Genomic DNA, 23,470 nt, shown 5'->3' with positions numbered 1-23,470 from the left:
TTTGAGGTTCAGCGTAACCTTTAAAGTTCGCGAAACTCCACTTTCAACAGCCCGGGGCTTAACTTAACTTTCAGACAGACAGAAAATAGACATGACAAACTGACACATCATTCAGTGACGAGGTTTCTGATAAATAACCTGAACTGAATGGGTCCAACTAATGTTTACAGTGTTCTGTTCTGAAGAAAAAACCAACTCCATAAATAAATAGCTAGGAGAATTATTAAGTCCTGGGCAAATTAAAGTCCTATGACTCAGCTATATAATATAAACTAGGGCTAGAATCAAAATTCAGGGCTTCGGTGTTCTAAGCTCTCATACAATGAGATCGAGGCATTTCACCTTATTTTTAAGCATAACCAACTTCATGGATCTGACCAGCCCGAGTGCTGCATCAAGTCTGATATCTTCGATAACCAAGATATGATTACAAGATCATTTTCAAACATTTTGATTTGGGGATAAATAAAAATGAGAAGAAAGTGAGGCCCTCATGGTCAAACGTCTAATGTTGACAGACAAAAAAAGAAGTGAAGCTTTTGAGTGGCAGCATACAGAAAAGGTGGCAGATGAAAATACCATTCGCTCTGGACGAAGAAAAACAGAGCAAGATGACAGTAGGCAGTCATACGCAATAAAATAGTCATATGCTTGTTTAAATTGGGAAAAAAAGAGAGAAAAATAGAAGTGAGATATGAATATTCAGGATAGGCACACGGAGTAAATGGAAACGATATGGATTGTGATCAAAATGAACAGACCCAACAGACACAAACAAGCAAATGTTGAAGAAAGGAGGGCCGAATTGCGATTCTCATGATTCTATATGTATTGAGATTCGATACCGCAATTTTATTGCGATTTCATGTTCCAAACACATTGCTCACTATATGTTTGCTCCAGAGAGACGATCAAGAGCATGAGAAAATTAGTTTTGAGCAGTCAGGTACACTATATATACAAAAGTATGTGGACCCCTCTTCAAATTAGTGGATTCAGCTATTTCAGCTACACCTGAGTATAAAATCGAGCACACCGCCATGCAACTTCCATAGACAAACATTGTCAGTAGAATGGCCTTACTGAAGAGCTCAGTGACTTTCAACATGGCACCATCATAGGATGCCACCTTTCAAATGTCTGCCCTGTTAGAGCTTCCCCAGTCAACTATAAGTGCTGTTATTGTGAAGTGGAAACTTCTAGGAGCAACAACGGCTCAGCCGCGAAGTGGTTGGCCACACAAGCTCACAGAACGGGACCGCTGAGTGTCCTCGGTTGCAACACTCACTACCAAGTTCCAAACTGCCTCCGGAAGCAACGTCAGCCCAAGAACTGTCATCGGGAGCTTCATGAAATGGCCAATGCCAAGCGTCGGCTGGGGTGGTGAAAAGCTCTCTGCCATTGGACTCTGGAGCAGTGGAAAAGCGTTCTCTGGAGTGATGAATCACGCTTCACCATCTGGCAGTCCGACGGGCAAATCTGGGTTTGCCGGATGCCAGGAGAACGCTACCTGCCATAGTGCCAACTGTAAAGTTTAGTGGAGGAGGAATAATGGTCTGGGGCTGTTTTTCATGGTTCAGGCGAGGCCCCTTAGTTCCAGTGAAGAGAAATCTTAAAGCTACAGCATACAGTGTCATGTTCTCAACTAGCCTACCTGGTTAAATAAAGGTGAAATAAATAAATAAATAACATTTGTAGACAATTCTGTGCTTCCAACTTTGTGGCAACAGTTAGCGGAAGGCTCTTTCCTGTTTCAGCATGACAATGCACCCATGCACAAAGTGAGGTCCATACACAAATGGTTTGTTGAGATCTGTGTGGAAGAACTTGACTGGCCTGCACAGAGCCCTGACCTCAACCCCATCAAACACCTTCGGATGAATTGAAATGCAGACTGTGAGGCAGGCCTAAATTGCCAAACATCAGTGCCCAACCTCACAAATGCTCGTGGCTGAATGGAAGCAAGTCCCCACAGCAATGTTCCAACATCTAGTGGGAAGCTTTTCCAGAAGAGTAAAGGCTGTTTTAGCAGCAAACGGGGGACCAACTCCGTATTAATGCCCATGATTTTGGAATGAGATGTTCCACGAGCAGGTGTCCACATACTTTTGGTCATGTAGTGTATATATAAGTGTTGAAAACATGTTGGCCGACTATTTTAAAAGAACATGGAGAAGAACAAGCTATAGGATTAAAAATACCCAAGTGTTGGCGCAGGAACAGCCGACTAGCGCTAGCTAATGCTACCTACAGAAGCAAAAATAATAATACAAAACATCGATATATCATCTAAAATAAATAAAAGCCATGCTGGAGCCAATTTAACCTGAACAAGCTACTTCTCTGTCACTGCAAAACTCATTATGGTTACAAATCAAGAACATTTGAGAGAGTTGGAGGGCAACTACGGCCAACACCATGTCAGATGTTGTGTTATGTATTTAAAAAGAAAAAAACATTTAAAAAGAGGAAGGGCCAATAGCACAAAACGAGGGAGAAAGATTTAAGAGCAGTCATTTGATTGGACGGGAGTCTCACGTACTGGAGACATGAATTCCAATCAGTGACACTTGGTGAGTTCAACCACATTGGAAAACAATTATTTGGTTACTCTGATCAGCGCTACAGGGTACACAAATATCCATCAAACTAGAGGTTTACTGAAGTATGAAAACGTTACCACCCTGGTCTGTGGAGTCAGCGTATAGCAACTACAATTTCCCTTTGTTGGTTTTAAAAGCAACCCTGCCATGCTACAATAAACTGCTTGGGGAAAAAAGTGATACAGGTTCATATTCTGCAGGCAGACAAAGCCAGAATCTAATAGTGAATGACCTTGAGGAAATAGGTTGCAAAAACAACACCCAAAGCTAGACACATATCTAGTATTCAATTCAAAGTGACTTTTGAGGCACATCGAATTCATCTTTCATTGACTGAGATAAACGCTATATGCGTACCCGTTTACGCGTTTGAGCTAGGAAAGCTTCTCTAGAGAGCTTGTTTTTTTCTCTCGACCACATATCTAAGGACAAGATGGCGAGTGCCAGAGAGGACATGGGTTTAAGGTGCTGTCAGAACTCGGGCTATTTTAAAAGAAAATGCTAAATAGCAATAAATAATACTATATGGTATAAACATCTGGTGTGAGGACAATGCCCTACAATCATGGTGTCCCGTGTGAGCACAGGTCCATGCATATAACTAAACTGCAACGTTGAAGCCACAACAGAGTGCCCCAGGAAAATCACTGCTGCTTCAGCAATAGCTAATGGGGTTAAAAATAAATACAATTCCAAATTCCAAATTCCTTGAAGTGGCGTGGTAGAAAACAAGTAAACTATCTTATTACCCTTATAATTATGTATTCTATTGATGTTTCCTCCAGTTTATACTAAGACTGTTCTACTGTTTAGAGCCAATGAATACGACTGAAGTGCCAATGATTGGCTGTGGCAGGAAACCTTCAAAACATCAACAGTTTGTGCATACAACATCCCTGAAAAACCCAGGTCTCTTCTAACATACAGTACCAGTCAAAAGTTTGGACACACCTACTCATTCCAGGGTTTTTCTTTATTTTTTACTATTTTCTACATTGCAGAATAATAGTGAAGACATCAAAACTATGAAATAACACATATGGAATCATGTAGTAATCAACAAAGTGTTATATATTTTATATTTGAGATTCTTCAAAGTAGCCCCCCTTTGCCTTGATGACAGCTTTGTACACTCTTGGCATTCTCTCAACCAGCTTCATGAGGTAGTCACATGGAAAGCATTTCAATTAACAGGTGTGCCTTGTTAAAAGTTAATGTGTTAAATGTCTATCCTTTTTAAGGCGTTTGAGCCAATCGGTTGTGTTGTGACAAGGTAGGGTTGATATACAGAAGATAGCCCTATTTGGTAAAAGACCAAGTCCATATTATGGCAAGAACAGCTCAAATAAGCAAAGATAAACAACATTCCATCATTACTTTAAGACATGAAGGTCAGTCAATACGGAACATTTCAAGAATATTGAACGTTTCTTCAAGTGCAGTCGCAAAAATCATCAATCATTGAGTCAAATTTGAGATTTTTGGTTCCAACCGCCGTGTCTTTGTGAGATGCAGAGTAGGTGGTTCCCACCGTGAAGCATGGAGGAGGTGTGATGGTGTGGAGGTGCTTTGCTGGTGACACTGTAATTTATTTAGAATTCAAGACACACTTAAACAGCATGGCTACCACAACATTCTGCAGCGATACGCCATCCCATCTGGTTTGCACTTAGTGGGACTATCATTTGTTTTTCAACAGGACAATGACCCAACACACCTCCAGGCTGTGTAAGTGCCATTTGAACAAGAAGGAGAGTGATGGAGTGCTGCATCAGATGACCTGGCCTCCACAATCACCCGACCTCAACCAAATTGAGATGGTTTGGGATGAGTTGGACCGCAGAGTGAAGGAAAAGCAGCCAACAAGTGCGCAGCATATGTGGGAACTCCTTCAAGACTGTTGGAAAAGCATTCCAGGTGAAGCTGGTTGAGAGAATGCCAAGAGTGTGCAAAGCTGTCATCAAGGCAAAGGGTGGCTACTTTGAAGAATCTGTTGAACACTTTTTTGGTTACTACATGATTTCACATTTGCTATTTCATAGTTTATGTTTTCACTATTATTCTACAATGTAGAAAACAGTAAAAATAAAGAAAAACCCTTGAATGAGTAGGTGTGTCCAAACTTTTGACTGGTACGGTAAATAATACTACTCAAGAGTTGCCAGGAGCTCAAAAAAGGTTTTGATCGGCTCTGACTACAGTAGAGCAAGGTCAGCAGTGCATCAGAAAAGATGGGAAACAGAATGAGTTGATTTGAATGGGTGCAGAGCAGGCCTACATATTCCCCATGTCTTTGCATCAGAGTACATGAGTGCATTCCCATTCCCTGGATTGGCTGGCAAATGACGTGTGTGTTAGAGGTAGACGTACGCCTGGCAGACTGATTTATGGCCCTGGCCTACATCCCCGCTCTGGGGAGAAGCGCTGTAATTGATTCTGACACTCTTGGCTTTGGGGGTAAAAGGTAGTCCAGATTCACCTGAGAGTGTTGACTAAGCCAAGGAGGCCTTTTTCTGACCACGTGGTCATGTTTCTTCTTGACAGATGTGTTTTCTTGGAATGGTCAAATCAAATCAAGCTATTTATATACCTCATTTCAGACATGAATGCAACACAATGCGCATCACAGGAAGAAAAAAAAACTAATAAAAAAAAATATGAAAATAAAAACAACTTCTTATTTCAAATAACATAAGAGGATAAAAAACTAAAGATTAACAACAAAAATGTCCACTACAAAAGCACCCTAAGGGAAAACAAAGCTAAAAAGGTGTGTTTTAAGATCACTTTTACACTGAACAAAAAATATAAACGCAACATGTGAAGTGTTGGTCCCATGTTTCATGAGCTGAAATAAAAAAAAATCCCAGAAATTGGCAATACATACAAAAAGGTGTGGCATATCAAGAAGCTGATTAAACAGCATGATCATGGTCTGTAAAAACTCATTCTGGGGAAAAACTCATCCTGATTGGCTGGGCCTGGCTCCCAAGTGGGTGGGCTTTCCTGCCAAGTGGGTGGGCCTCATTAATTTATTTCAATTGACTGATTTCCTTATATGAACTGTAACTCAGTAAAATCTTTGCAATTGTTGCATGTTGCGTTTATATTTTTGTTCAGTATGAACATGTCCACAGTTTGGGCTCCCCCTCAGGTTCTCTGGCAGGCTATTCCAGAGGCTGGGGGCATAATAACTTAAGGCTGCCTCTCCATGCCTTTTGGTCCTAGGCTTTGGGATGGTTACAAGGCCAGCGCCAGATGACCTGAGGGACCTACTGGGTACATAACTTAAAAGCATGTCTGATATGTATTTGGGTGCATAATCATGGATTGGTTTAAAAACCATAGTAGAATCTTCACATGTATTTTAAAACTCACAGTCAGCCAGTGCAGAGACCGTAAAACCGTAACGTGTAATGTGTGCTCTCCGTCTGGTCTTGGTCAGTACCCGTGCTGCAGCATTCTGTATGTTTTTCAGTTGACCAATGGCTTTCTTGGGTAGACCAGACAGGAGAGCATTACAGCAGTCAAGCCCGCTTGTAATAAAAGCATGGATGAGTCTCTCTGTATCAGCCTGAGATAGAAATGGACGCACCTTGGCAATGTTCCTCAGGTGGTAAAAAGCTATTTTGGTCACATTCCTAGTGTGTGATTTGAAATTGAACTCAGAATCTAAAATGACACCTAGGTGTTTTACCCGGTGCGGTGTTTTATCTTTATTGCCCGTGAATTCAAATGTGCGGACAGATTCTCTCTCTGTGCTTTGGCTCCAATAATAAGTACCTCGCTCTTGTCTTGATTTAGCTAGAGAAAGTTTTGAACCATCCAAGTATTTAAATAACTAATACAGTTTAATAATTTATCTGTGGAACTAAAAATGTACACAGAAATCGAAAGTTGTGTATCGTCTGCGTAGCAGTGAAAATCAATGCTGTGCTTTCTGACTACAAATTCCAGAATCCCTTTTCTAAGGGACAAATCTTTGCTCCTTCGCACTCTGTCGGAATTCAGCAGATATAAGAAATGTACAAATAACACATTTAGTTAAGTAATAGTTCTTATATCTTATCTCTTTCTCTCTCAGACCTTTTGGCTTGCCCAATGTTTTATACTTGACAGAAGGATAAATATTATCTGCAGTCAAAGTGTGACACCACATTGGTATTCTATATCTCTATTTAGAAAGAAAAAGACTGCAGCATCAGCTCACACAGAAGCCCTCTGTGAATCATAAAACAAAGGGAAGCATGGAGGTAGTGGGAGAGGGTTTTGTAAACCTGATGCAGGCAGCGAATGACAGCCATGGCCATGTTATACTTTGACATGGAACCATTTGGCCCTGGGTTTATTGATCGCTCTGAGTTGAGCATACAGTCTATTGCTGAAATGTCATTAAGTTTCAACAAGTTACAGTATTCTGTTCCTATAGTAGAAAATATCTAGAATCAGATAGTCTCGCGTTGCCATACCTCCAAAATCACGTCGTCATGCCTCCCATTGGAGGTCTGGAGAATTATGTACTGCAAAAACGTAGAAGGCATGTGGGGGGAGGGTGATGTCTGTTAAGGCCGTCACTGTTTCCCCATCTAGTTTCACATCCTAGCTTTCAAGTTATCAAGTGTAGCTGACAGTCTGCGATTTATATTTGCAGTGCCTGGCTCCACTCCTACTCCCCAGGTGCTCTCTTTTGATGACTTCTGTAACCGTAATAGCCTTGGTTTCATGCATGTTAACATTAGAAGCCTCCTCCCTAAGTTTGTTTTATTCACTGCTTTAGCACACTCTGAATCTGAATCTTGGCTTAGGAAGTCCACCAAAAACTCTTAAATCTTCATCCCTAACTACAACGTTTTCAGACAAGATAGAACGATCAAAGGGGGCGGTGTTGCAATCTACTGCAGAGATAGCCTGCAGAGTTCTGTCCTGCTATCCAGGTCTGTACCCAAACAATTTGAACTTCTACTTTTAAAAATCCACCTCTCCAAAAACAAGTCTCTCACCGTTGCCGCCTGCTATAGACCCCCCTCGGCCCCTAGCTGTGCTCTGGACACCATATGTGAACTGATTGCCCCCCATCTATCTTCAGAGCTTGTGCTACTAGGTGACCTAAACTGGGACATGCTTAACACCACAGCCATCCTACAATCCAAGCTTGATGCCCTCAATCTCACACAAATTATTAATGAACCCACCAGGTACAACCCCAAAGCCGCAAACACTGGCACCCTCATAGATATCATCCTAACCAACGTGCCCTCTAAATACACCTCTGCTGTTTTCAACCAAGATCTCAGCGATCACTGCCTCATTGCCTGCACCCGTAATGGGTCAGCGGTCAAACGACCTCCACTCATCACTGTCAAACACTCCCTGAAACATTTCAACGAGCAAGCCTTTCTAATCGACCTGGCCCTGGTATCCTGGAAGGATATTGACCTCATCCCGTCAGTAGAGGATGCCTGGTTATTTTTTTAAAATGCCTTCCTCACCATCTTAAATAAGCATGTCCCTTTCAAGAAATTGAGAACCAGGAACAGATATAGCCCTTGGTTCTCCCCAGACCTGACTGCCCTTAACCAACACAAAAATATCCTGTGGCATTATGCATTAGCATCGAACTGCCCCCGCGATATGCAACTTTTCAGGGAAGTTAGAAACCAATACACACAGGCAGTTAGAAACGCCAAGGCTAGCTTTTTCAAACAGAAATTTGCTTCCTGCAACTCAAACTCTAAAAAGTTCTGGGACATTGTAAAGTCCATAGAGAATAAGAACACCTCCTCCCAACTGCCCACTGCACTGAGGATAGGAAACTCTGTCACCACCGATAAGCCCACTATAATTGAGAATTTCAATAAGCATTTTTCTACGGCTGGCCATGCTTTCCACCTAACTACCCCTACTGCATTCAACAGCACTGCACCCCCCACAGCTACTCGCCCAAGCCTCCCCCATTTCTCCTTCTCCCAAATCCATTCAGCTGATGTTCTGAAAGAGCTGCAAAATCTGGACCCCTACAAATCAGCTGGGCTTGACAATCTGGACCCTTTCTTTCTAAAATTATCTGCCGAAATTGTTGCAACCCCTATTACTAGCCTGTTCAACCTCTCTTTCGTGTCGTCTGAGATTCCCATAGATTGGAAAGCAGCTGCTGTCATCCCCCTCTTCAAAGGAGGTGACACTCTTGACCCAAATTGCTACAGACCTATATCCATCCTACCCTGCCTTTCTAAGGTCTTCGAAAGCCAAGTCAACAAACAGATTACCGACCATTTCGAATCCCACCGCACCCTCTCCGCCATGCAATCTGGTTTCAGAGCTGGTCATGGGTGCACCTCAGCCACGCTCAAGGTCCTAAACGACATCGTAACCGCCATCGATAAGAAACAATACTGTGCTGCCGTATTCATTGACCTGGCCAAAGCTTTTGACTCTGTTAATCACCACATCCTCATCGGCAGACTCAGTAGCCTTGGTTTCTCAAACGATTGCGTCGCCTGGTTCACCAATTACTTCTCTGATAGAGTTCAGTGTGTCAAATCGGAGGGCCTGCTGTCCGGACCTCTGGCAGTCTCTATGGGGGTACCACAGTGTTCAATTCTTGGGCCAACTCTTTTCTCTGTATACATCAATGTCGCTCTTGCTGCTGGTGAATCTCTGATCCACCTCTACGCAGACGACACCATTCTGTATACTTCTGGCCCTTCTTTGGACACTGTGTTAACAACCCTCCAGACGAGCTTCAATGCCATACAACTCTCCTTCCGTGGTCTCCAACTGCTCCTAAATACAAGTAAAACTAAATGCATGCTCTTCAACCGATCGCTGCCTGCACCTGCCCAGCATCACTTCTCTGGACGGTTCTGACTTAGAATTTGTGGACAACTACAAATACCTAGGTGTCTGGTTAGACTGTAAACTCTCCTTCCAGACTCACATCAATCATCTCCAATCCAAAGTTAAATCTAGAATTGGCTTCCTATTTCGCAACAAAGCATCCTTCACTCATGCTGCCAAACATACCCTCGTAAAACTGACCATCCTACCAATCCTCGACTTCGGCGATGTCATTTACAAAACAGCCTCTAATACCCTACTCAACAAGCTGGATGCAGTCTATCACAGTGCCATCCGTTTTGTCACCAAAGCCCCATATACTACCCACCACTGCGACCTGTACGCTCTCGTTGGCTGGCCTTCGCTTCATAATCGTTGCCAAACACATTGGCTCCAGGTCATCTACAAGACCCTGCTAGGTAAAGTCCCCCCTTATCTCCGCTCACTGGTCACCATAGCAGCACCCACCTGTAGCACGTGCTCCAGCAGGTATATCTCTCTGGTCACCCCTAAAGCCAACTCCTCCTTTGGTCGTCTCTCCTTCCAGTTCTCTGCTGCCAATGACTGGAACGAACTACAAAAATCTCTGAAACTGGAAACACTTATCTCCCTCACTAGCTTTAAGCACCAGCTATCAGAGCAGCTCCCAGATCACTGCACCTGTACATAGCCAATCTATAATTTAGCCCAAACTACGACCTCTTCCCCTACTGTATTTATTTATTTTATTTATTTTGCTCCTTTGCACCATATTATTTATATTTTAACTTTGAACTTTCTTCAAATTACAAATCTACCATTCCAGTGTTTTACTTGCTATACTTTATTTACTTTGCCACCATGGCCTTTTTTGCCTTTACCTCCCTTATCTCACATCATTTGCTCACATTGTATATAGTCTTATTTTTTTCTACTGTATCATTGGATTGTATGTTGTTTTACTCCATGTGTAACTCTGTGTTTTTGTATGTTGTCGAACTGCTTTGCTTTATCTTGGCCAGGTCGCAATTGTAAATGAGAACTTGTTCTCAACTTGCCTACCTGGTTAAATAAAGGTGAAATAAATAAATAAATAAATAAATAAATATTTATTGAAAATGAATTACACTGGTAAAGTCAAAGGTCACAACACGTGCTAAACCGCTCTGGTGACAAACACACGTTTTGCCTCATCTCCACGCGTCCTCCTGACTGCTGGCTGTGCATTGTTATCAACCCAAAAATCTGGAAGATTGCCCGTTATTTTGTTTATGTAAGGACCCAAAAAACAGAGGTGGTGTTAGAACATTTAAGTAAGTAACTACATTTAGCTAGCTGGCTACAGTAGGCCACTTTGTCGGTTAACTCAACTGAGCCGCTAGATAACTTTACACACTGTCATCAGCTAGCTTACTTCTTATTAGCTAGCTAACTATTGTAAATTAAATACACAGTGTCCAAATGCATTTTTTAGAGATAACGGCCAGCTCCAGCTGTCAGTAAAGGGAGAGTTTAGGCTGCTGGACAGGGCTGGTCATTTATGTAGGAGGACATTATGAAAGGATCCTTCAGTTCCAGTCCCTAGAGGGGATAACTTTGAGGATAGAGAGATAATAGCAACATAATATTCAATGCTGTCTAATTTAAGTATAATGAGGCCTACTTCTTTGTGATGTTTCCAGTCCTCACATATGGAATCCTGTGAAAGCCTGTTTGCAGATGAAGAAAGAGGTCCCAATGAATGTCCCAAGAGACAATATACACTGCTCAAAAAAATAAAGGGAACACTTAAACAACACAATGTAACTCCAAGTCAATCACACTTCTGTGAAATCAAACTGTCCACTTAAGAAGCAACACTGATTGACAATAAATGTCACATGCTGTTGTGCAAATGGAATAGACAACAGGTGGAAATTATAAGCAATTAGCAAGACACCCCCAATAAAGGAGTGGTTCTGCAGCTGGGGACCACAGACCACTTCTCAGTTCCTATGCTTCCTGGCTGATGTTTTGGTCACTTTTGAATGCTGGCGGTGCTTTCACTCTAGTGGTAGCATGAGACGGAGTCTACAACCCACACAAGTGGCTCAGGTAGTGCAGCTCATCCAGGATGGCACATCAATGCGAGCTGTGGCAAGAAGGTTTGCTGTGTCTGTCAGCGTAGTGTCCAGAGCATGGAGGCGCTACCAGGAGACAGGCCAGTACATCAGGAGACGTGGAGGAGGCCGTAGGAGGGCAACAACCCAGCAGCAGGACCGCTACCTCTGCCTTTGTGCAAGGAGGAGCAGGAGAAGCACTGCCAGAGCCCTGCAAAATTACCTCCAGCAGGCCACAAATGTGCATGTGTCTGCTCAAACAGTCAGAAACAGACTCCATGAGGGTGGTATGAGGGCCCGACGTCCACAGGTGGGGGTTGTGCTTACAGCCCAACACCGTGCAGGACGTTTGGCATTTACCAGAGAACACCAAGATTGGCAAATTCGCCACTGGTGCCCTGTGCTCTTCACAGATGAAAGCACGTTCACACTGAGCATGTGACAGACGTGACAGACGTGAGTCAGTCATGGTGTGGAGTGGCATTTCTTTGGGGGGCCGCACAGCCCTCCATGTGCTCGCCAGAGGTAGCCTGACTGCCATTAGGTACCGAGATGAGCTCCCCAGACCCCTTGTGAGACCATATGCTGGTGCGGTTGGCCCTGGGTTCCTCCTAATGCAAGACAATGCTAGACCTCATGTGGCTGGAGTGTGTCAGCAGTTCCTGCAAGAGGAAGGCATTGATGCTATGGACTGGCCCGCCCGTTCCCCAGACCTGAATCCAATTGAGCACATCTGGGACATCATGTCTTGCTCCATCCACCAATGCCACGTTGCACCACAGACTGTCCAGGAGTTGGCGGATGCTTTAGTCCAGGTCTGGGAGGAGATCCCTCAGGAGACCATCCGTCACCTCATCAGGAGCATGCCCAGGCGTTGTAGGGAGGTCATACAGGCACGTGGAGGCCACACACACTACTGAGCCTCATTTTGACTTGTTTTAAGGATATTACATCAAAGTTGGAGCAGCCCGTAGTGTGGTTTTCCACTTTAATTTTGAGTGTGACTCCAAATCCAGACCTCCATGGGTTGATAAATTGGATTTCCATTGATTATTTTTGTGTGATTTTGTTGTCAGCACATTCAACTATGTAAAGAAAAGGGTATTTAATAAGATTTTTTCTTTCATTCAGATCTAGGATGTGTTGTTTAAGTGTTCCCTTTATTTTTTTCAGCAGTATATATATCCTATATGCCATGGGTAATATATGTGTAGGCCTACCTATGTTACCAAATGTTGTATACATCAACTGTATTTTTTTGTATAAACCAATTACATTTGGAGTAGGCCAACCCTGCTGGAGGTTTGCTGGGTGTGCAGGGTTCTGTTTCAGCCCAGCAATAACACACCTGACTCAACTTATCAAATCTAATGAGGTGATAATCTAGTGGGCTATTGCTGGGCTGGAATAGAAGCCTGCTCACCCAGTTGATCAGGGATCAGTGGAGAAAGATTGGCCACCACTGGTATGGAGTTTTGTTTGTTCATCTAAAATGATGCTTCAGTAAATGATAACCTACTTGTTACTACTCAATTATCTGTTGTTGTTTTGACTAAAATGCTTCATCTTTATATACACGAGTTAGCTTATTCGCATATTTTGAAGTGATGCAGTGTTGATTCTTTGAAGGGAAATGTTTAAACGTGTTTTAATTGCTAAACTGTTAATCAAAAATGAACTAGCCTCAATATTGATTAATCACACTCCTGCAATAACGAGAGGACGGGGTTCCGTCTGTGTTGTATTCTCAAATTAACATTTCCTTTTTGTAAGATGTTTTATTTGATTGTCACTCTCTCTCAGTATATCAGCTATGTAAATCCATTTGGCAAGCTTATCATGTGTCATGCATCGCCATTGCAGCCATACAGCATTACTGGCCTTATGGGAATCTGTTGTTTACATGTTGAGCTATATCTTTTCAATTTAAAATGATACCAATATACGATGTATTCAGTGCATTCAGAAAGTTTTCATACCCCTTGACTTTTTCCACAACCTTAATTTAAAATGAATTAAATTGAGATTTTGGGTCACTGGCCTCCACACAATACCCCATAATGTCAAAATGGAATTATGTTTTTAGGCATTTAAAAAAATTATACTGAAAAAAAAAAAAAGAAATCTACATGCAACAATTTCACTGACTTTACTGAGTTACAGTTCATAAGGAAATCAGTCAATTTAAATACATTCATTAGGCCAGGCCCACCCACTGGGGAGCCAGGCCCAGCCAATCAGAATGAGTTTTCCCCACGAAAGGGCTGTAACAGACATAAATACTCAGTTTCATCAGCTGTCTGCATGGCTGGTCTCAGACAATCCAGCAGGTGAAGAAGACGGATGGGGAGGTCCTGGGCTGGCGTGGTTACACATGGTCTGCGGTTGTGTCTCTAAAACGACCTTGGAGGTGGCTTATGGTTGAGAAATGAACATTAAATTATCTGGCAACAGCTTTGGTGGACATTCCTGCAGTCAGCATGCCAATTGCACGCTCCCTCAAAACTTGAGATCTGTGGCATTGTGTTGTGTGACAGAACTGCACATTTTAGAGTGGTGTTTTATTGTCCCCAGCACAAGGTGCACCTGTATAATGATCATCCTGTTTAATCAGCTTCTTGATATGCCACACCTGTCAGGTGGATGGATTATCTTGACAAAGGAGAAATGTTCAATAACATGGATGTAAAGAAATTTGTGCACAAAAGTTGAGAGAAATAAGCTTTTGGTACATATGGAAAAATACTGCAATCTTTTATTTCAGCTCATGAAATCAACACTTTACATGTTGCGTATATATTTTTTTCAGGATAATTAAAAATGAAAAGCTGAGTCGATAATTATTCAACCACTTGGTTATGGCAAACCTAAATAAGTTGCTTAACAAGTCACATAATAGGTTTCATGGACTCGTGCAATAATAGTGTTTAATATGATTTTTGAATGACTACCTAATCTCTGTACCCCACACATACAGATAATTGTAAGGTCCCTCAGTCGAGCAGAATTTCAAACACAGATTCAAGCACAAAGACCAGGGAGGTTTTCCAATGCCTCACAAGGAAGGGCACCTATTGGTAGATGGGTAAAAAAACAAACAGACATTGAATATCTCTTTGAGTATGGATGGTGTATCAATCCACCCAGTCACTACAAAGATACATAACTTAGTTACCGTACAGGAAGGAAACCGCTCAGGGATTACACCATGAGGCCAAACTACAGAGTGAAAAGAAGGACGCATGTACAGAATAAAAAATATTTCAAAAACATGCATCCTGTTTGCAATAAGGCACTAAAGTAAAACTGCCAAAAGTGGCAAAGAAGTTAACGCTTTATATTCAGGATATAAAGTTATGTCCAACAGAACACATCACTTAGCACCACTGTTCATATTCTCAAGCATGGTGGTGGCTGCATCATGTTATGGGTATGTTTGTCATCAGCAAGGACTAGGGAGGCTTTTAGGATAAAAAATAAATGGAATAGAGCTAAGCACAAACTAAATTATAGAGGAAATCCTGGTTCAGTCTGCTTTCCAACAAACACTGGGAGACAAATTCACCTTTCAGCAGGACTATAACCTAAAACATAAGGCCAATTATACACTGGAGTTGCTTACCAAGAAGACAGTGAATGTTTCTGAATGGCCTAGTTACATTTAAAATAGTTACAGTTTGACTTAAAATCAGCTTGAAAATCTATGTCAAGGTTTGAAAATGGCTGTGTTGCAATGATCAACAACCAACTTGACAGAGCTTGAATAATTTTTTAAAGAGTAATGTGCAAATATTGTACAATCCATGTGTGGAAAGCTTTTAGAGACTTACCCAGAAAGACTCGCAGCTGTAATCACTGCCAAATGTGATTCTAACATGTATTGACTCAGGGGTGTGAATGCTTAGTGGTTTGTCCTTTAAAAGTTGCAGCGTACTGCCGCACAGCTTGCGTGGTGCTGCAGAATTCTATGGCACGTTATTTAAGTGCTAACCACTGGTACCATTAATGCTAGTTAGTGCTAGTTTGACCACCAGAGGGCATCTTTGAGAAGCATTTGATAGCCTTCAATAGTGGCTGTACTAGAGAATTTAAAACCTTTTTTTAACATTAGTATATGGGACTGATTTTAAGAAATGTTGCTTAATTAATTTGATTAATATTATGGTGATTCCATTCCAAGAAAAACGAAAAACCCTCTGGATTTCCGTTAGGATGGAACGGAAAATATGGCGCTGTACAACGTGACAGTAGGCTACAGTACTGGGCTATTTAGCTAAAGAATCCCTGTGTTGTGCGGGCACGCGGGAGACCAGAGTTCCCCATGTTTGTCTCAGAGCAGAGCGAAACGGTGCTAAAATAGTTGTAGGCTACTGCTTCAAATCCGCTTGCTTCTAACTTCAATATGCTCTTTAAATAAATAAGACCAACACCACTTTTAACAGCACATTACTCAACACTAGTGAGACTCATGTCGCCTATGGTAGGCCTACAGTATATTGAAAAATGACGTGACTCTCCGCCAATAATTAAATATAGAGTATTGGAGGATTCTAAATTAAAACCAAAAGCCGCCTCATGGGTCTCCCAGTGGTGGCCGGCACGGGTATCTGTAGCAACGCATTTTGCATTGCGATGCAGTGACTTAGACAGCTGCGCCACTGGGGAGGCCCCATCCACAAAGTATCAAAATACAGAGAGGTGTTGATAAAGGTATATTGTCCTGCTAATAGCCCATAATGGGCTATTATAATACTGTACATGGTGTCCAGGTCAGGATAACCAAAACATTTCTTTATTAAAGACTATCAGAAAGAATGTTGGTACTTATTTATTTTGATCCAAAGCCATGAATGAGTGAGTGACTCTATATGACTGTGCCATCAACTTGATAATATATAACGATATTTCAGAGCTTCTTTTGTTTTCAAAAAAACGAAAGTGAACGATTGTAATCTGAATAAAAGGCCAAAATAATATTTGTAAAGGACAAAAAATGTATTTCTGTTTTTAGAGGGAGAAAAATGCTGGGCCAATTGTGCGCCGCCCTATGGGACTCCCAATCACGGTCGGATGTGATACATAATAATACATTTTGTTATATTATTTGTTTTGTCTTGTCTTTTCTGGTGGATTAAACTGAAATTGCAACCAATCATGGCCGGTTGTGATACAGCCAACCTAACTAAGAAATACATTTGACGATAGAATTCTACCCCTACCCTCCTTCTAGGCAAGTCTATTGTCCAGCTACCTGCTAATAGCCATAATGGCGCTGTACAACGTGCCCGTGTGTGCTTTAAATAGTATTTTCCAGTAAGCAACTTTGTTCCAATATTTCTGTAATTCAGTGATATTTATTCCCATAGTAATTCGTTATGGATCCATAACTAAATAAACATCGGCATTTTGAAAGAGTATTTTTATCATTATTTTATTAACGAAAGCATAAAGATGCCATTATTAGTTACATTGTTTTAGTTTGAAAGTGCAGACTGGCACTAAGAACAGCGGGAACATTTCCCTAGTCAGCGCCATTATTAGTTCAATGCCCCTTAAAGTGTTGCTCTGTGCTACCCAGTGTGGCGGGTCCACCCCCCCTCCCCCTTCTCCATGAGCTAGGTCCATCTTCTGTGCCATCTCATCCCGTGCCCCGTGCCCTCGTGCCTTGAACCTCGCACGCTTTCAGTGGATACAGCTGGAGAACTGCAAGGCAATCCCATTGTGCTCCACTCAGGAGCCATGACCAATATATATTGTCCTGCTAATAACAGGGTTAATAATATATCTGTGAGAATATCCAAGGGGCTTTTATATAATTCGAAATTAATAATAACCACTTTGTTTAAAAAATAACATTTGAGATTATTTTCTTTTCAAATAACGTAAAATGAGCGAGAAAAAGGGGTGAGACATTGTTACTAATTTGTTACTTAGAATGATCTATTTCTGTTTTTAGTGGGAGAGAAACCAAAACCCTACAGTCATCTCATGGGTCTCCCAGTTGAGGCCGGCACGGGTTTTGAACCAGCATCTGTAGCAACACAGCTTGCTATGCAGTGTCTTAAACCGTTGTGCCACTCAGGCGCTGTACAACGTGACTGGTCAGGAGTGGGCTACAGTACCACAGTAAGAGCAAAATAACCATAACAAAATAAAATAATAAAAACCTTAGTGTAACAACAGTTTAAGTAAGTAATACTGAAGTCGTGCACAATTATCAGTTTCTATTTAGGTTTATGTCACCCATTCATTGTCAGTTAGAGACACAGTAGGACCCAAAAGCATAGTCAGTGCTCTCTCTTCCCCTTGTGCTGGTCTGGAGTAATGAAGGTGTGACGCAGGGTTGTCATGTCCTGACCATAGAGAGTCCTTATTTTCTATGGTGGAGTAGGTCAGGGCGTGACTGGGGGGTTAGTCTAGTTTATATTTTCTATGTGGGGTTCTAGTTTATTATTTCTATGTTGCTGATTTGTATGATTCCCAATTAGAGGCAGCTGGGAATCGTTGTCTCTAATTGGGGATCATATTTAGGTAGCATTTTTCCCACTTGTGTTTGTGGGATATTGTTTTGAGTTAGTGCACGTAGCACCTCTTAGTTACGGTTCGTTGTTTGTTTCGTGCGTTTCTAATATTAAACATGTGGAAAATATATCGCGCTGCACCCAATATTTATTACGATGAACATGACAAGGGTACTGTACTAAACCACAAAGTACCTCTAAGTACCGCAGCATAATCGCACAACTTTTAGTGGAGCAACCACTGTATGTACATTAGATATTTCTGTATTTCGTTTTCAATACATTTGCAAAAATGTCTAAAAACACGGGTGAGATTTTTTTCTGTTGAATCCATTTTGAATTCAGGGTGCAACAAGAAAATATGGAATAAGTCAATGGGTATGAATACTTTCTGAAGGCACTGTATGAGACAAACCATATACCAGATTTTGTACACACCTTTTAAGTGATGACATAAAATGGTTTAGAGCAAATCCAACCTTTGTAATTTAGGTACAGTATGCAGATAAGATGACAATTAGGCTACAGGAGATAAGCATTACAGGTAACATTTTATTTCATTCATTTTAGCAATGTTGCTTGCAAAAAGGTTGCAGTTGTTCCCATACATAGACAGAGCAACCGTGTACTATGTATAACTGACCCTGGATAAGCTAGTAACTGGGCTAACACAGCTATCCTTTTAGGTGAATAATATGCTGTTTTTATTAGCATTTTGTTGGCTTTATAATTGTTAGAGAAATTGAACTAGCTTTAGCTAGCTAGTTATATCTAGGTAGCTTACAAGAGTAGCTGACTTTTCTCAAAACAAACCTCATTGTGGCTAGTTACTTATTGTCTCTCATGCAAGCCTTTACAGCCAAATATCACTTCAGAAACGTCAACATGTAAAATATTGTTATGGCCAGCATTGGAGACCATTTCTCCCCTAGTGCCTTATAAAATTAGTTTAATATTTTGCCAATTTTTGTTTTCTCCGTTTTGTTTTCCAGGTTTCTGTTCTCCCATTTTTTTCAGGGTTTCACTCAAATGCACACTTTTTTAAAATAGAAAAACAACTAAATTGGATGTTAACTAAATCAGGAGACTACAACATTTTAGACACTTAGAATTTGGGTGTAGTTACCCTTTAATTCCAGTGTGCACCTAGGGTGTTTTTGTACCGCATGTGTAAGTCGATCTGCTAAATGACTAAAACGTAAATGTAATAGTACAGTTTGCAAAAAAAATACCCACTGAATTGATGCAAATAATTGAGGTTTTTGGGAAAGCCTTTCCATCTACCGGAAGATTTTTCTTTAGCATCACTGCTAACGGCTACACAAAATGTTAGCTGCGCACAACGCACACACACGGAGAATTCTTGTTGCCTCTTCAGAAAGTTGCAGAAAATACAAATCACTAATGCATTCTGTTCATGTCTTGTGATAAAGTTGAGCAAATATTTATTATTTTTTCAATAAATTTAGTTGATTCCCTACTAAGCTCAATACGTTGTTGAATTCTGTTTTATTGTCTGGATTCCGTGATTCCATCCGCGTTCTCCGTATCACAGATTTTCTAAGGCTCCACTCCCCTCACGCTGCAGCTTTAGCTCATCACGAAATAACAGTAAAATACTGTGAAAAGCAGCATGCTGCAAACGTTCTAAAACATTTTGCCACCAGAGGTTGTTTTGGTGACATATTTTGTCCTCACGAACTGTTGCTCTTACGGCACTAATCTGGCGAACACCTTTGGAGCTCCACCCAAGCAAAGCATTTAATGATTTTGGCCATGGAACTTCCCCAGGTTTCGCATTTTAGGGAAGCGGTTAAGTATCAGGTAACAGAATGCTTTTATAATTATGAATGGTAAAGCCAGGATAAAACACAGAAACCAAATCAACATACAGTAAAACATTTACATTTCCTCTATGAAAACTGACATTTACTAGCTTAATGTTGCTACAGTATGTGTGAGTGGAACAAGATTGGCTTATTTCCCTTTAGCCATGAAACAGCCATCCACAAGTGAGTTACGTGGGCCTAACTAAACTCGGAGAAAATGTAATCATAATCAACAGGCTATCCAACAATCTCAGCCAAACCCCCTAAGCATTCAGAGACAGCACGTCAAGCTGTGCTAAAATGTAGATCAGCACAACTCTCCCCCGAATAATTAAGGAAAATGAATGTCTGTTCAGATAATGGCTCAGAATTACAAGTAAATCCTAAAGGAATCCCTCAAAAACCATCATTTAAACTTCACAAAGCAATCGGTTTCACTGCTAAGGCATTCAAATGGAAAAACAGGCCCTTTCCATGAACAAATTCAGCTCATTGAGTATTTGGCTCACCTTCGTGGCAGTAGTTTCCCTTGTAGCCGGTGTTGGTGCAGTCACAGAGGACCTCTCCCTGGTGGATGGAGCAGAGGCCTCTGTTGCTGCAGGGGTTCTGTTTAATACACAGGTATTCCAAATCATTCTGAACACTTTGGCCATCCAGGAGCACTGGGAGGTTCTCCCCCAGCTTCAGGTTGGCGATCAGGCCCTGGAAGGGTGGCTCATATTTGACGGTGCTGGACGTGAGGGCAGATAGGCGCACGTCCGGCGAGATGCCGCCTACGTAAAGGTCACTGGCCACCACCATCTCACTCCTCTTGGACTTGACCTCGGCCACCTTCTCCTCGTTGTCCACCACCAGGGTGGTCGCTCTATAGTTGCGGGTGAGAAGCACGCGGTGCCAGCGCTGGTCGTTGACGCGGGTCTCCGTGTGCAGGGAGGCAGGCTCCGCGCAGTGGATGGTGAAGCGCAGATGCAGCCGGCCGTCTGTGATCAGCAGCTCCAGGAAGTCACAGTTCCCTCCGTCGTCCAGGTAGAGCACCAGGGCCTTGCTGATGTTGGTCTTCAGAGTGAAGCTCAGCTCGGCTGTGGCCTTGGCCTCCCAGCGGCCGTACCGCGCCCACTGGCCAGGGACTCCCTCGTACTCCAAGGCCGTGGCCATGACTGTCAACAACAGCCCTGTCAATACCAGGGGCCACACGGCCCGGCCTTCACATAGCGCCTTGCTACTTATCATCTTCCACTTCTGGCCCTAATCCCTCCAACTAGGTCTTGTTGCTTTTAATCCACCACCGCTGAGAGAGGCAGAAGTGATCTCCAGTCTACACTGTTGTTGTGTTTTCCCTAAAGTGTACAGAAATAATATGATTCCAATGTCTCTTCAGCTTTGCCTCTCTGTTCTGATTATCTTCTTAGCCTCTCCATTGAGTTGAATAAAAACAGGGAATAAATTCCCAGAATGTGGAATTGTGTCAGTTATTCTCCAGAGAAAAGGCTACAGAAAATGTTCTGGAAACATGGTAGATCCATATGTTTAGGAGTCTAGGAAGTAGAACATACTGTTGCCTATGTTTAGGAGTCTAGGAACTAGCACATTTACAAAACCAAGTGAGGAGGGGGATTGCTGCAGAATGTCGAAGTGAGCTGGTTTGGGCGATGGGTCACAAACAGGACAAACAACCAAACTAATTCAAGGCTCTCTGTTCCTCTTCCCCTTCCTTATCAACCAAATACCCTCGCCTCCTTCCAGCAGCAGTTCAGTCCAGTCTGATCTCCAGGAGTTAGCTAGGCACAGAGCCAAGCAGAAACAGGTGCAGGCCCCATCTTCCTTATTGTCCCACTGCTCTGGAATACACACAAGAAGAATATGTTAGGAGAGGAATGAAAGATAACTGACAGCATCATATGAAAACTCCAGCCGCTGGAGCTACTGAAGCTATGTAACCCACATAACCAAATAATGACGTACCATAATAGGTTCCAAAAATGTAAGCGTTAACATTCTATAATAACTAAAACATTGTATGTTTTTCATCTTCTGTAGTTACATAAATCATAATTAAATAATGACATAAAACAAATAATTAAATATGGCACGGGAAAAAGAAAGGAGGAAGAGAGAGCGAGAGAAACAAAGAAAAATACTTTAGCATTGCATTGCTTTATTTATTAGTCCCCCCCCGGCGACACAGCAGAGAACCCAGAGAGGCAGGGGAGGAAAGATGATTTTACTTAGAGACCAATGGAGGCTTGGAAGAGACTCAGGCCTTTTCAATCACGTCAATAGGGTTCGGGAGCTTCGTTGAAAGCACTGCAGATAGTATACTGACGGAGTGAGAGAGACGAAGATGCAGAGCTATCGAGAGAGAGAGAGAGAGACGAAGATGCAGAGCTATCGAGAGAGAGAGAGAGAGAGAGAGACGAAGATGCAGAGCTATCGAGAGAGAGAGAGAGAGAGAGAGAGAGAGAGAGAGAGAGAGAGAGAGAGAGCAGATTGCTGTGTTGATGTTGAGCATCTAATTAAACAGGAAAATGTCTTTTTTTAGCAAGATTACCATTGTAAAGTACTGTGACCTTTTTCAAAAAGGTAATCAGTTTAAAAGTAACCAGGAAACACTGGGTCAAAGTCTCACAACACAAAAAGTTGAATTGTACAGTCCTCTCTTTATCAGGATGGCCCTGCTGTTGCACTTTGTCACTTTCCGGTGATCTTCTAAAGTGATTCCGTGTCCTTGAATATGACATCTAACAGCAATCATCTTGCATAATGAGCGGTACATCTGCAGAGGGAGGGACACCTTTCAATTAAGAATAATCATCAGGGCCTGTCAGTTATCTGGTAAGGAGTGGATGAAAAGCTGAGAGGAAAGGGAACAATTCAACATCAACATGAAAACATTTGGTGAGAACAACAGTAGACAATAAATATAATTTAAAAGTACCCACTTTCAATTAACACAATTATAGTCAAAGAGCCAGTGTGGCGCTGTAGTTCCACGTTTCCCTTGCTGCTCCTTCTAATAAAATGTAATCAAATCCAACTCATCTTGATTAAAAACAGGGCCATTCGCCGCTCCCCCCTCCAACCACCAGAAAATGCAATAGACTGCATGTCTTTCCAGACAAAAAATCAGTCTTCGTCTGCCTCCGGGAAAATGCCTGCAGAATGAAGGAGCGAATTGCCTTCGGATTGTTTGATGAATTGCTATGGCCTGTTGTGACGGAGGCATTGTATCCTGCGGAACACAAATCTCACAGCTCTGACGCCAATGAAGGCACAGGCCTTTTGCATATTGGATTGTCACTTGAAAAGAAAAAGGCTTAGTGACAGCCTTCGTCGAGAAATAACACAGTAAAACACCCAAATCAAAAGACAGGGGTTACGGAAACCAATTGATTGCAGAATCAAACACACTGAATAAACAATGTGAGTGCAGATAGGGGTTATAGTCGATGGACTAAAACCAACACATCAACAAGCCCTTACATCCACCCCGTTATTCAATATAAAACAGCATTCCCGTTTTGTTAGCCTGAAGCATCTCCACACAGCAGGCTAAACATGAGACCAAGCACGAAGACCAGAACAATAAAACATCTCTCCTCCCA

The 23,470-nt window shown here is 42.0% G+C and overlaps 1 protein-coding gene across 11 annotated transcripts in view; it reads right to left on the bottom strand.

Annotated features, from left to right (window-relative positions):
- The window catches only part of LOC115154828 (neurexin-2), a 321,345-nt gene that overhangs the window by 239,383 nt on the left and 58,492 nt on the right, over positions 1-23,470 (bottom strand). For all 11 annotated transcript variants that reach the window (XM_029701465.1, XM_029701466.1, XM_029701468.1 and 8 more), the window contains exon 2: positions 20,378-21,706. In XM_029701465.1, the coding sequence (XP_029557325.1) occupies positions 20,378-21,098 (721 nt within the window). In that variant the 5' untranslated portion in view covers positions 21,099-21,706. The remainder of the gene's footprint in view (positions 1-20,377; positions 21,707-23,470) is intronic.

This window comes from Salmo trutta, chromosome 19, assembly GCF_901001165.1.
Source record: "Salmo trutta chromosome 19, fSalTru1.1, whole genome shotgun sequence".
Taxonomy (NCBI): Eukaryota; Metazoa; Chordata; class Actinopteri; order Salmoniformes; family Salmonidae; genus Salmo; species Salmo trutta.
The sequence above is the reverse complement of the archived record's forward strand: the minus strand, read 5'-3'. Positions and strand labels throughout refer to the sequence as shown.